Source organism: Protopterus annectens, chromosome 4.part0 (assembly GCF_019279795.1).
Source record: "Protopterus annectens isolate FY-2018-M chromosome 4.part0, PAN1.0, whole genome shotgun sequence".
In the NCBI taxonomy this organism is placed as follows: Eukaryota; Metazoa; Chordata; order Ceratodontiformes; family Protopteridae; genus Protopterus; species Protopterus annectens.
Genome location: NC_056733.1, coordinates 40,194,684 through 40,209,445, shown reverse-complemented (window position 1 = coordinate 40,209,445; position 14,762 = coordinate 40,194,684). Strand labels below are relative to the sequence as shown.

The 14,762-nt window shown below is 41.5% G+C and overlaps 1 protein-coding gene across 1 annotated transcript in view; it reads left to right on the top strand.

The window, feature by feature from the left end:
• The window catches only part of TBC1D16 (TBC1 domain family member 16), a 1,714,417-nt gene that overhangs the window by 1,284,765 nt on the left and 414,890 nt on the right, over positions 1 to 14,762 (top strand). The window contains exons 14-15 of the mRNA XM_044068073.1: positions 3,738 to 3,872; positions 4,465 to 4,651. Coding sequence (XP_043924008.1) covers positions 3,738 to 3,872; positions 4,465 to 4,651 — 322 coding nt within the window. The remainder of the gene's footprint in view (positions 1 to 3,737; positions 3,873 to 4,464; positions 4,652 to 14,762) is intronic.

The window sequence follows — 14,762 nt, the reverse complement described above, 5'->3', positions numbered from 1 at the left end:
GACCACTGACTTCGTGTACAAAAATGGGGAAGAAGAGGTTGTGGATGGATGGACACTCATCCTTTTTTTTTTCTACATGGGCATCTAGATCTTGACACTAAATTTCAGTTGTTTTCTTTCAGTATCTACATTAGCTAATAGCAGCACAAGTGCAACTTTCTTTTAATAGTCCTGAAAAAGCTGCCTGGAAACTCTTTGTGGCTGTATCACCTAGTACAAAGAAAAAGGTGGGATGAGGTGCAACACCAGCCAAATGTCAAGCAGGAGCAAGATGGATAAAGACAGACTAAAGACTGGTAATGGAAACCGACTGTTGAGATGTCGATATAACATGTTAGCTCACTGCTGGGGAAGGAGCCTGTAACTTGAATAGGAAGTGGAACAATACCATCTAGATTTAGTTGATCTTGACTGCATGAGCAGCATTGGTTCTGGAGCCAAACTTCTTGAGTTGGGTCAGTCTCTCTCCTAATCTGGGTAAGACTTCAGGAAGAACCTATGGATTAGTGTGGGGATATTGACATGACCCCAGCTGGATGCCATTCAGTTGGAGTTTGTGTCTGTAAATAAGATAATTGTCTCAATGCAACTGCAAGTTGCAAAACTGAAAGCTCTGTCCATTATGCAGTTGCCAGCTGTCAGAATGTTTATCCTTCTTGGAGACCGTGAGCATAGTGCTTGATATGGTCTCACCTTTGGATTCTGTCGTTACTCTGGAAGACTGTGGTTTACAGCATGTTACCTGCAAATGTAAAAATAAAAAGTCATAAAAGAAAGGAAATGGAGTTAAATGTTGTGTTTGTGTAGTGCGCATGCATACGTGTGAGAGTGGTTGGGGGGGGGGTAGGCGGTGATAGAGGAGTCACAACAGCATAATTTGTGAATGTGATCTGAGGCCTCTCTTCTGAGCATCTTCAGGTACTTTTATGTAGGTGCTTATACTGGGATGCATATATTATGGTGCTAGAGATATGATTGAGGAATTGTTGAGTGGGTGAGATATGGCACTGATGTGATTTTGGCTTTCTCTTACTTTTGTACATCTCTTTGTAGCAGATCCATAGTGTAGGACTTTACCTGACTGCTTTTTTCTCATTGGTACATTGTTGTTGTTGAGCATAAAACACATGAGAACAGGTATGACTGCGTATGCAGATCATTTTTAAAAATGATATCAATTTATTTTATTTATATTTGTTTCTCAATTCCGTGGATTTTTTTTTTTTTTTTTTTTGCAGCATCAGCTTCATTGAACAAGACAAATGAAAGAAAAATTACAAAAAGAAAATATGTATACATACATATATCTCAATATCTGTCCAACATTAACCCCAGTATTCTGTCATTATTTACTTCACTTGTTTTATATTGTACCAGCAACTTTAAGCCATTTTAAGATGCAATTAAAAAATCCAGTTTAACCTAGGGAAAAAAAACAAACACTAGAGTAATATAGAATTTTAAAAACGAAAGAAAAGAAGTAGGGGAAAAAAACAACTTTACAAAGTGTCAAATAAACATTGGAGTACAATTTACAATACCTTTGTGCCTATCAAATCTTAAAATAATAATTAAAGCTACCTTAAAAATAACATGCAAGCTGCATTCTTTTACCATTTTATATGTGCATTTTTGTGTGGATATTCACCCTGACCCCATGGGCAAAAATGGGAAAAAGGGATTGTGACTGGATGAATGGATTCACATAAAAGCATCTCACATTTTTTCATGAGCCTTCTTGAACTCCATCAACCCTTATCCAGGAAGCTCATCTGGTTTCTGTCTTGGATATACTGTTCTCACAGGGGTACCTTTAGTTTTGACCTGTAAAAGTCCAACACTCATTTTTTTTTTTTTAGCAAACCTACTGAACTTGTCAATTTCCAGTTTGTGGTGGTAACTTTTTTTGCCATTAGCATAACTAGATGGAGTACTGCTAGCTTGTTCGGATTTTTAATTTCCCTTTCACTAAAAGTAATCAAAAACAGAGCCGATGATAGTCTTATCCCCCCCCCCCCAGACATTGTCAAGTATTTTCTGACAGTCTGTTGTAAACTGAACCATCTTGGGTCAGCCCCAAAATATATGCTCCCAATCTCCTAAAGATTCATGTCTGCATCTCCAGCAATCCCTTTCCTGTCCTGAATACATTAGTGCTAATCTGGCTGGTGTATAGAAAAGGCTACATAAACATTGCCACCAAAAAACCTATAGTGACAAGACTGCATATTTAGTTAGCTGTAGTAGCTGACTCCAGTGTTCAGTATTAATGTGATATTCCATGTTATTTTCCCATTAAAATGGTTCTTGCTGCAGCCTTGACTTAGACTTTTGAATTTTCTACACAACGTCCCATTCACCCCCTTATCTTTGGGCATCTCCCCCCTTGCTTCCATGAACCATCTTACTATTTCTGTCTTCTCATGTCTCTTGTCTTGGACATAAGATCAACCTGCTAGTTGTTGTCCTTAAATCTCTATACCATAGTTGGACTTGGTCCCCCACGTTTACCAAATCTGTAAATTCATCCTCTGACATGCATTCTGAGTCTTGAATTAGCTTCTCCCAATATAACATAAATCCTTTTTGTCTACATCATCTGTCCAGGTAAAGGCCCTAGATCTGAATGTAGAACTCCACAGAATCTTTTATATCCATCTAAACAACCACCAGTTCAACCACAGGGTATCTGTATTTATTATACCTTCCGTTTAGAGCATCTCTTTTTCAAACACTATAATGTAACATCAGTCCTGGAATGTCAGTCAAATCTTCTGGCCTGAAGACTGAAGCAACAGCCCCTTGAATTTTTTTTTCACATTAGAAATGAGCAGTATGTAACAAAATCTACAAGGATAAGGGTGTTTGCATAGATGTGTTTGCAAGGATATATTTTTTTATCCCATTCAGATCATTTTTCCACAGGTAGACAGCAGTTGATGGAGATGTGACAGGAAAGTGAGGGGTACTCAGGGACAGGTTTTTTTGGAAATGCAACAAGGTGGTAGATTTTAAAAATTCTGTATAGGGTGCTTTGTCTGAAATGTTGAAGGAACACGTATTGCAACTAAGAAAATTATTTGTTCAAACTAGGAAACAGAAACTGAACTGCCTGACCATAGAGAGGCCGTACTAATTTAATGCTTTTGTCTATCAGAGAAGCAATAACTAGAAAATGGAAATCAAAATATAAAACAACCGTAACAGAATTATTGAATGTTGCAAAGGAGGCAAAAGAATAAGTAGTGGGATCTTTAGAAGAGGAACAGAACAAACTAATAGAAATTAATTGACTCTGTGGGAACAGTACATGCTGAATAATGTTTAGGAGGAAGAGTGAAATTTCAGGGGAGGAATGGCTTGAGCAGTCTATGTAATGTTAAATTAAACAGTAATTGGAAAGAAAGAAACCATGTATATATAATGTGTGGAAAAATCTTTGTCATTTTTTTAAACTGTATGTGTGTGTACCCATTTCACTGTGTAATGTGTGCAGTTAATAAAGGTATAAAAAAAATTAGAAATGAGCATGCTGCCTACTGAGTCACTGACACTCTTCGTATTGCATGCTAGTCGAGCTGTCAATGAAAGTTTGAGTATGGTAACTTTTAAAATAACTCTTCTCATAGAAATTGCTCTAACATCCAACTTTAGTATAAAACAGTGCTAAAGTAAATGTAGGATACTTATCACATTAAATGAGTTGTATTTGTTTCACACATATCATTCTCATACAGGTTATCCATGAGTCCAGCAGAACAGAAGGAATTCTGGCGGAATGTGCAGTTTACAGTTGATAAAGATGTAGTGCGAACAGATCGTAGCAATCAGTTCTTCAAAGGAGAGGACAATCCAAATGTTGAGGCCATGAGGTAAGGTGATAGTGTAGACCATCACACTGAAAGTTTGCTGGTGTGGAGGTCTTGGAATTGGTCATGTTTTAACATAGTTTTGTGTGAAATTGGTATAAAAATGTTTCCTGCATTGTAGTCTGTGAGTTATGCATATATTTTTTATTTGCTAAAGAAACTTTGTAATTAGTCAATGCATCGAGTTATTGCTTTTTTTAATTTTTTTGTCATTTATCCATTTTGAGCTAACTTAACTTAAACAGATTATTCTTTTCTGACCCTTCTTTTTTCTACTTTCTTATCTGAGTATTTAATTTCTGGCAGTTTTGAATCAAGAAGAGATTTGAAATTGTTTTTGCTTTTTTATTGACTCATAGTTAAATTACTTGGCCCCCCATTACTTTTTTCAATTTTTGCTACAACTCTCCTTTTGGTAGCTTCTATAGTTTGCATGCCATCCATTTCATTGGGCTGCAATGAAGTTAAGTCACTAGCTTATGTGAGTAGAACCTAACATGTTTTACTGCCTTTAGCCAGATGTAGTTGTCTCATGTCATCCCAGAATATTTTAGTAAACCTGCATCCATTACCATTGTTGTCTTTCCCTGAACAGGAGGATCCTACTTAATTATGCTGTGTATAATCCTGAGATGGGTTACTGCCAGGGAATGTCCGATCTTGTGGCTCCCATACTAACAGAAGTCCAGGATGAGTCTGACACTTTCTGGTGCTTTGTGGGACTTATGCAGAACACTATTTTTAACAGTTCACCCCGAGATGATGATATGGAAAAACAGCTTGTAAGTTTTCTTTCAAATATTCAGTTTTTAATTTTTTTTCTTTCTCTTTTCATCTTATGTTTGGTAGCAGTGGGTTAGAAGTGAGAAATGGATTTCTAGTTATATGCATATCTTTAAAACTGTATAGTATTAATGTGCTGTCTGCAGTTTTTTTGTTTACAGTACTGGGAAACCTGATTCAGAATGAAGCAAAGGCTGATAGCAGAAATTGTCATCTGTGCATCCTAAGTGTTGACCTACATTCTTTTGTGAGCAGAAGGTGAAATCTGCGCTTTGCCTCCACATGCTTCTTTTGTGGTATAAAAATGTTTGATTGGAGCAAATAACGTTGCCTCTCATAGGGCTCCCAGTTCTGCCTTGATTGTGCAGAGAAGACAGTTTAGAAACTAGAATGATGTTTGTCACATTGTATGTAGTGTATGCAGAGTCCATTTGGCATTCATGCTGTTTGTCACCAGTGAAACAAGCATGTTATAACTTTATCAGATGTAATAAATAGCAGATGGGATACCAGTGTACCACCACTGATTTCATTTCCATCCAAGGAATCTGATACCACTTTTCAAGGTAGCAAAGCTTTTTGTAGGCTGATGTTTGAATCCTGAAGTTGCTTAAAAATTGATCTGATGTCAGTGGCCTTCTACGATATCCTTATCTCAACACATTTCTGAATTTGCCATCTGTCCCACACTAGAAGATCCATGCCTTCTTAGCAGTACACACCATACCATCATACATCAGGCTACGAGGCAGTGGCATATTTAGGTTGGGGTGAGAGGGGCGATCCGCCCCGGGTGGCACTTTTTTTACTTCACTTGCCAAGGGACTGTCACATTTACTTTTTAATTAAAAAAAAAAATTGTTTTTAAGAGCGTTCTTCTTTAAGAATGGTCTGGTCGCACACACCTGTTGCATCATGTCTGTGCTTGCATTGTCGCACAGATGTCCTTTTCTTCCCTTCATTACATTTCAGTGTTTTGCTATCATGACTGATACAGTATGGTTTTTACATGCTGAAATATTCATCAGATTTTGAACAGTGTGGGAATTTGTAAAAGTAAACTTCTGACACAGTAAGTTAGCATGTTAGCTTTGCAGACAAGGAAGGTTTTGTTTTAAGACTGCAGAATTATAGTTCATTGAAAGCAATAATTTTCGAGTGGAATGGTCAACATTACTTGGTGTTAGTAGACTCTTACTCCAATTGATTCAATATTGACCTGCTTCCTAACTTAGCATCCAGTACTGTCATTACTACGATGAAGCATCATTTTGCAGTTCATGGTAGTCCGCACAAAGTTATTTCTGATAATGGCACACAATTTACAAGCCAACAGTTCAAAAGATTTGCTGAAAAATGGGACTTTACTCATGTCACAAGTAACCCTGAGTATCTTCAGTCAAATGATTTAGCAGAACGTGCAGTCCAAAGTCCAAAACAGTTACTAGAGAAGTCAAAATGAGACAATAGTGATGTTTTCCTAAATCTCTGGAATCTCAGAAAAATTCCTTGTGAATAACATCTTGGCTCACCTGCTAAGAGACGTCTGCTTGAGAAAAACCAGAACCACATTACCAATCAGTAATCAGTTGTTGCTTCCATGTGTTAAGAACAACAGGTCAGTGAAACCAATCTGTTGAAGTGTTTAACCCATAAGTCCTACTATGATAAGACCAGCAAACCACTTAATCCATTACGAGAAGAGAAGTGGTTAGGATGCAGACATCCAAAGGTTATGATTGGATTGGTGTCGTGAAGAATATTTGCCCAGAGGCAAGATCGTACATTGTGGAATCATAAGGAGCAGGCTTTAGGTGGAATCGGAAACATTTGAGACTGGTGGCTGAGCCTATACCACAACACATAGACTGTGAGAAAAACTCTATCTCAGAATGAGTTGTCTGGTGTTCCAATTCCAGAGGAAGTTCTAGAGAATATTCCCATTCCTTTGATGAATCCAGAAGTTTCTGATATGAGTTGTTCACCAAAGACTGTCCCTGTTGCTAAATTCACTCCAAATTGTTGTGTTACGAGATCCGGTCGTATCTCCAGACCATGTAACAGATACACGACAGCTTGGACATGAACATTGTGTCTGTTTCTAATGTTTATAATCGTGCATGTCTTAACTCTAATTTTTTTTTTTTTACTAATGGCAGTCTTTTTAAGAGAGAGGATGTAAATCAATGCATGTGTGTATATGTATAAGAAGTTATCCAAGGGCTTGTACAAGTGTATAAATGCTGAGCATGTGCGAGCCTGACTGCCATTTTGTAGTAAGTTGTTGAGATGTAAGCATGTATGTATGTAAGGTCTGTCTGTTAACCAGTTAGTTTATATTTTATGATGTTGCTATCCACCCTGATGTGTTTTTACGTATTAAAGCATCTAAACTAAATACCCCGCTTGCTTGTCATGTATGTTAGAGAGAGACGAGTGACCGAACCCAATCATCTTTCCTTAAAAGGGGCATCTGTCTGTGTTCAGGTCATTCATCTTCCATTTACGGGGGGGGGGGGGGGTGTATAGGAGCCATGAAGAATGATGAGGCTCAGTTATTTCCATTTACATTTGTGATACAATCTTCCTGGAGGTGGGCTCAGATAGAAAATTTGGTTCTATACTAGTTGTGCTGGTAGTTTTGCTTTTAGTGCCTTGAAGGTGGGGGATCTTCAGCTGTATCCACTACTTGTGAGGTAACGTAGAGAGAACTTAGATTCACTTTGTTTGGATTTTCTGTCCACTAGCCTAGGCGTCTCTTTAGTCGACATATTTTAAAAAGCAGCTGCATCCAGTGTTTGCTTGGACTGAGGCTCTTTGGGACTGCTTAGCTCCCTTTTTGGGCAACCTTTTCTTCCACCGATACAGAATTAGACCTTTTAGCTAAATATTCCCCACTACTGTGGTGTGGTTCTTCAGCTGCTGCCTCTCTGGTGGTTTTGCCGCTCTGGGCTCAACTCAGTCTTAGGACCCATCAGCTAGTGTCCTTGATATTCAACAGTTAATCTGTGAGGAATACCATCCTTGCTGTGTCAGAAAGATACCCTTCCTCCACCCCCCCTGCAGTGGCACAGTCTTTCCAGGCAGCCTTGGTGGTTGGAGTTCCAGTAAGTCTGGAAAGTATAATACTAATATATCTCCTCTTAGGCATTTTTTCTTCTGTTTTTTGATTTGTTGCGGAGTACTTGCTAATGGTAAGGGCGCAGACTAGCAGGTGCTGTGGATGAGAACAGTCACCTAGTCAGTACTTGAGATCATTGTTTATTTTTTCATGGTGCGTATCTGCCATTGAGATGAGAGAATTTCTAGAAAAGTATAGCAATCACTCACTGAATTTTTTAATCAACAACTTTGACTCATTGTAGATTTTACTGATATAGAACAAATTCATCCTAGTCCCTCCTCAGTGATTCTAAAGTTGGACTTATGACTTCTTTTACTCCAGCTTTGCGATTTTCACTGAGGCTCCAACATTCTGGAGAGGGTACCCTTTGGCAGTTTTGTTTGTGACATGTTCTACACTAGGATAACATACCCCTACAGCTTGCACAATTCTAGTCTCAGTTCTGATATTTATCATGGAAAACTCCCTGTAGTAGATGTTTCAAAGCTTAAAACACGTAAAGATCAAGTGCAAATGATGAATCAATAAGTTGAAGTACTTCATATCTGTACTTATGCACTCTTACTTTGTTAAATGTTAAGCCTCTGTGATCCAAATGTGCTGCAGTTTGATGTTCGATTAAATAAAAAGTAAATAAAAGAAATTTAAAATAGCAATACTGCACTCCTGTTGTTTTTGGGTTGCTGCAAGTCACACAGCCGGAAGTAAATGCTCTGTGTGACGTGATATCAGTGAATGGAGCACCACATATTTTTCAGTAAACCACTAATGATTATAGTCGGTAATGACAGACATAAGAATTTCATGCTTATTATTTTTTAAATGGGTCTATATTAGATCATCGAAATGGCAGAATTTCGAATGATCTAATATCGTACCCAATATCGCTAACGCTGAAAACAGCGAAGCTGTACAAAACCAGATTCTTTCCTAGGGAAAGAATTTGGTTGGCTGTTGTGGCTTTGCTGTTTTCAGCGATGTGGTGGAAAGTTACGGGTTGGGTTAAGGTAAGCGTGTGATTATGCGGACGTTCGGGTTAGGGCATGGGTTGGGTGAGTTAGGGTTAGGTTGCGGGTCAGGTAAGTGTGCGATTGTAGCAGAATCTGGGGTTAGGGGCGGGTTAAGTGAGTTAGGGTTAGGGCGCGGGTGAGGTGAGTGTGCGATAGTGAGAATTTGGGGTTAGGGGCAGGTTAAGTGAGTTAGGGTTAGGGCGTTGGTGAGGTGAGTGTGCGATAGTGAGGTTTTGGGGTTAGGGGCAGGTTAAGTGAGTTAGGGTTAGGGCGCAGGTGAGGTGAGTGTGCGATAGTGATGGACCTTAGGGTTAGGGTCTGGATTAAGGTAAGTGGATAGATAGTTTATGTGCAGTGTAGTGTAGGGTTAGATGTAACTTTTAAATGTATGTGTGTGGATTGCTCCTTTTTAGTGTGCTTGTGGTTTGTGTGTGTGTGTGTTTCTCGGAACAGCGAATTTTTTTCCTGGGAAAAAAATTCACTGTTTTGAGGTTTTGATATTGTTAGGGTTCGTGTTTTGCAGTTCGACATTACGGTATTCGATAATTAGCCGTTTCAATGATCTGATAATAGACCCTTTTAAAATATATGTTAATGCACAAGCTATTGTTCAGTTAACTTTTTTAAGTGAATTAGAGTAATAATCTAAAAATGTCACTTACTGGTCCTTTGTAACCCCATTATTGAACCGTTTATGGAATTCTTCAGCAAGGAAGTTGAGAAGTGTGAGTGTAGTTTATAAAAACCCTGGCTTTCTGTGGGATTAGGCATGCATTGTGGAATGTTACTTCCTTGTGTGCATAGGCATGTTTTTTTTTTTTAACAAGAAATGCTAGTTCTCTGTGGTGCTGTCACACCTTTCATTACTACAGTTAGGTTTCACTTCCTGTTCTGTACCTAAAAAAGTTATCCACTCATTCACTTCATTAGGATGTGACTTTTTGACACAGAAGGAGCTATTCATAGCTGAGCTGATTGAGTAGCAGAACAGAGATCATTCAAGGATTATTTTTTGGACTACTCCATGTTCGTTTTCCATAAACAGCACATCTTTGGACAATCAATACACCTGAGGGACAAGATGAATGCGAAATTTCAGTATTTAAAAAGGTAGGTGTTCAAATTGCACATGATCTTTAAGCTTTCAAAATTTGTTTGTTTGTGGACACCAAGTCATAAACCAGTGCCCAAACCACCACTTTTCTCTATTGCTTTGGCAAGGAGTACAGTACAAAAAGTTCTAGCAGTTCAACAGACTTCCCAGAGATTCAGTGTGAAGTAGCACCTGGCCTGTATTACTACTCCAAGAATGACAGTGGTTGAGAGTCTCCAGTGTTCAGAATGGTTGGAGAGTACTTTGGACTGACTGTCAGCTACTGACTGTAGGCTTTTCCTGGAGCACCATAAAAGGGAAAGACGTACAGGGCAGATATCAGATCATTCCTTCCTTCCTTTCTTGTAGGTGAGTCTTTCCATAAGATGGCACCTTGTTTCTTGTGAGTGGCATCCTATTCTTCATGTACTGTCTTCATTCTATTTTCTACTTTACTAGTGGATGAATGACCTAGGTAGAACAAGTTATCTTTAGGAGTGTATCCTAAGAAACCTGTAGTGCCCAGGTTTGGCTTGAATAAACACATAACACGAGCAGCCTTCCTGCTTCTAGGAAGAAGTCCTTGAGTCCCCAAGTTGGACTCTTGACTGAGAAGTCATCTCCTTAAGCCTCCATGGGGTGCAGGAGGGCTCAGTGCTTCATAATATAGCTGATGTAGTGAAAAAAGTGTGTCAGGTCATTTAGCTCCTTAAATTTAGGCAGTAGTTTGTGATCTTGTAGGACCTGTCCTCGTGGGTATGGAACCAACCGTTTGGGAAGATAGTTTGATTCCACCAATGGATGCAGTGCAGGCTTCTTACATCCCCTCACCCCGATGGCAAACGTCCTTGTGCATTCTCGCCCTCTCATAATATATCTGATTTCCATTCACATTGGGTGTGCATGAATATACTCAGTCTTGGGTTGAAGTAGTGGAATGATCTCCTCCTCCTTCTGCCTCTTAGGAGGCGAGGATACAGAGGGCTTTATCTTGGGGAAACATAAGTATAATGAATTATCCCATCCCATCATTCCTTATTATATGACCTTTCTTCTGGAGAACCTTAAGGTGCATGTCATTAGTATGTACTGGAGTGTGACACCTACCCCCCCCCCACAAAAAATGAGTACCTGCGGAAAGAGGAGGAAGAGGAAGATGCCTGTTTCATCCCCACTCTGAAGCTTCTCATTTAAGATTCCATATTTGCAACCTAGAAAACACACAGATAATGTCTTCTTGGTTCCCAAGAAGGTGGATGCCCTCTGTGTCCCCTGGTTGAGAATACTGATTTTCTCACTAGGCATTACAAGATGGACTCCTGTGTAAGGCAAGTGCTGGAGTCCCTTGATTTTCTTAGTAAGAATCCTCTGAGGTCTCTCCATTTGCTCCAGGTGCTTTGTACGGTACATGCTGAAATGGGCGTTATACTTGATTATGGTCCTGATTAGTGACGATAGTGCCACGATGGACATTAGATCCTTGGATCTCTCAGCTCTTTGTCTCATGTTCAAACTGTAGATGTGAAGTTGTTCAAGCTCGCTGTTTAATCTTACACGTGGGTTAGGAGCCGATCCATCGGCTCCGAGTCGGACGCTTTCCAAGCTCTAGATCTCTTAGAAGCTCGAGACAGTCCCTATCCCATGATGCTCTGCTGCCAAACCCCAGATCTAGTTTGCCGCTGCAACGGATCACACGATCTTCAGAAGAAGCTTGGGCCAGTATCCTTTTTATTATATATTTGCATATTTAGACTTCTAATAACTATCAGGGATCTGATATTTAGTGAGGCTTCACATATTCCTTTTTTGTGGTTTAGAGTAGGTATCTAAGGTAGTATTTTGTTTTTTAGTTCAGAGCGGTTTGCTCCTAGGCCTTTAGCCTTCTTGATTTACTCTACTTGACAGGGCTCTGTCAAATTTAATACCCTATCCCCTTATATTCTGTATTGAGCGTTTGTTTTTCTTTATTGTATCCCTTTCTATAGTTATTGCAGTTCAGGGATCTGAACTTCTAAGCTGTTTTGTGGTGTTATTACAACTGATTGGACAATTTTTCATAATGTCAGAGAAGCAAAAATCTGGGTTTAAAAAGTGTGACTGGACAAAAGGTGTCCATCACGGATAATCATAGTTCTTGTGTTTATTGTTTGGGCCTGCTACATTTACAGGAGGATTGCTCTATCTGCCATTCCTTCAGTGGCAGGGTGTTATTAGAGAGGAGAAGGAAATTGGTAGATAAAGGACTGTTGAAATCGGACTTCCAGGATATATTGGATAAGACTGACCAGACCTCCAACTCCTCGAAGGGGTCGAAGTCGTCTAAGGTGTCTTCGGAGCACAAGTCTTTGCCTCCGAGCACCTCTGGCAAGACTCTGTTGCTGGCTCCACAGCCTTCGGAGCCATGCACCGAGATCTTACCTCGGAGCCGAGTCATTGTGTTGGAACCGGTGTCGGAGGTTTTGAAGTCTCCGATCCTTAAATCAGTGGCTTCTTCGGCTCCTTCGACCCGTTCTTCCGGTGCCCTTTCTGACATCGATGTGGACCGAGTGGTACAGAGACTTTTGGTGAACCCGGCCCTGGCCAAATTCCTTGCAGCTTCAACCCAGTTGGCTTCGAAGCCTACGACCCCTCCTTCCACGAGTTCTGCTCCTCCTCCGAGGCCTGTTGACCCTTCGGAGCTGGAAAGAGAGGATCCAGTAGTGGTGGAACCCTCGGAGCTGAGGCCTGTTCCAGTGCTCTCGGCTCCTTCGACCTTGACTTCATCGGTTATGATCGAAGAGTCTCGGAGCCAACACTCTCTCACTGGTTCTGAGGGAGGGGGAGTCGAACCGACGCTTCGGTTCCGACTCTCCCTCTCGGGGCTTCGGCGCAGATGAGCTCGGTTCCGTCCTCTGGTTCAGAGCCCATGGTCTTGGCCCCTGGGAGGCTGCCGTTTTCTTCGGAACCGGCAGACTCCTCGGGTCGGGAAACCGTTACCTTCGATGCCATGAGGAAGGTCATGTCTGCTAAGACCCTCACTTCTTCAGTTCCTTCCTCTTCCTCCCCTAAAGGGCTGCACTCTATCCCTACACCACAGGTTCCCACTAAGCGTCGAGACCCAGAGCCTCAGGTAACCCCATTGGGTGACCCCTGCTTGACTGAGACTTCACCAGACGCCCCCACTGATGAAGTCCCCAGGAAAAGACTGTGTAAGAGGAGGCATTTAGATTCCCCCCAGGAATCCTTAACATCAGACACCGACTTGGAGGAATCAGAAGGGTCCCCACAGTCCTCCTCTGAGGATGTGTCTTTTGCAGACATCCTTGAAATACTAAGGCAGAGGAGTGACTGACAGTCCCTTACCCGTACTGAGGATGAGTCGGTGCTCCTAAAGGCCTTTGAGTCTCAGCCCTCCACCTCCTGGGCATGGGAGTCTCCTGATTCTATGGAACCGGTCCCTCGGAGGCCCAACAAATTTATCACCTGCCCTCAGGATAAGTCCTTTTTTACAAAAGGGGTTCCCGTTGATGTCATGGTGGTGGTGGTCACCAAGAAAGAGATGTCAGACACCTCTTCCTCTGTCCATCCTCCTAATAGAGATTCCAGGATGATGGACAGATATGGGAAACGCGTCTTTAGTTCTGCGACATTTGCAATGAGATCGCTTAACTATTTAACCCATTTTACATGTCTTCAACGAGAACTCCTAAAAGAGCTTGGAGGTACTCTACAGGGCAACACAGGTGATGCTGTCTCCCAGAAAGTGACGGCACAGCTTAACACCCTTAATTCCATTGTAAACGTGTCCATGAGGCTCATTTCTTATGTAGCCGAGGGATCGAGCCGGGCAGCGGGTTCAGCGATAGCTCTGTGGAGACAATCCTGGATGCACTTATGCTCCTTTGTGGAATCCTTCAAGTCTTCCTTTGTAAATACCCCATTTGATGACTCTTCCTTGTTTGGGCCCAAAGTCAAGGAGACACTCACTAGGTGTGAGCAGGAAGGAAAGACTCTATCTGCCGTAGGAGTCCGTTTTTCCACCCCTTCTAGACCATACCACAAAGGGCAGAGAGGTGGAAAAATGTAGTTCCGAAAGTCCCAAGGAGCTTTCCAGAAAACACGTGGTGAAACCCCCTCCAGGGGCAGAGGAGGGGGGGTATAATGGTAGATGCTGCCCAGGTGGCAGAGGGGGTCCGCAGAACCAGTGTGACAGGGAGCAGTTCCCTGGCAAAACCCTATCAGCGCTCCTGAGAGGAGGCCCAACCATCCTACTCTGGAGGCAGTCGGGGGTCGCTTAGCTTTATACCCAGACGCCTGGCTAGGAATTACATCAGATTCCTGGGTAAAAAGCATAATCACCAGAGGCTACATCATTCATTCTCTTTTCAGAATTCCCTTCCATTCGGACAAGAATCCCAGATGTTCCACCCAGTCTGCGGAGTCTAGCAGCCGTAGAAATTCAGAGGTTGCTGGGAAAAAAAAGAGTCATCCAGCCAGTACCAGCGGACCAAATAGGATCTGGAACTTACTCCAGGTTCTTTTTAGTTCCAAAGAAAACAGGGGACTGGAGGCCCATCTTTGACCTCAGCAATCTCAACTCCTTTGTCAAAAAGGAAAAGTTCCGGATGGTCACGCTTCAGTTGATAATCCCGTTTCTCGAAACGGGCGATTGGATGTGTTCGATAGATCTCAAGGATGTGTACTACAACATAAAAATGGCCAGACCATCCAGAGATTACTTGCATTTCCGGCTGGGGGCCAGTCACTACCAATTCCGAGCTCTGCCCTTTGGTCTCACCACAGCCCCCAGAGTGTTCACCAAATGCATGGCAGTTGTCACGGCTCACCTGAGACTTTTAGGATTCCGGGTGTTTCCATATCTCGACGACTGGCTCCTCACCGCC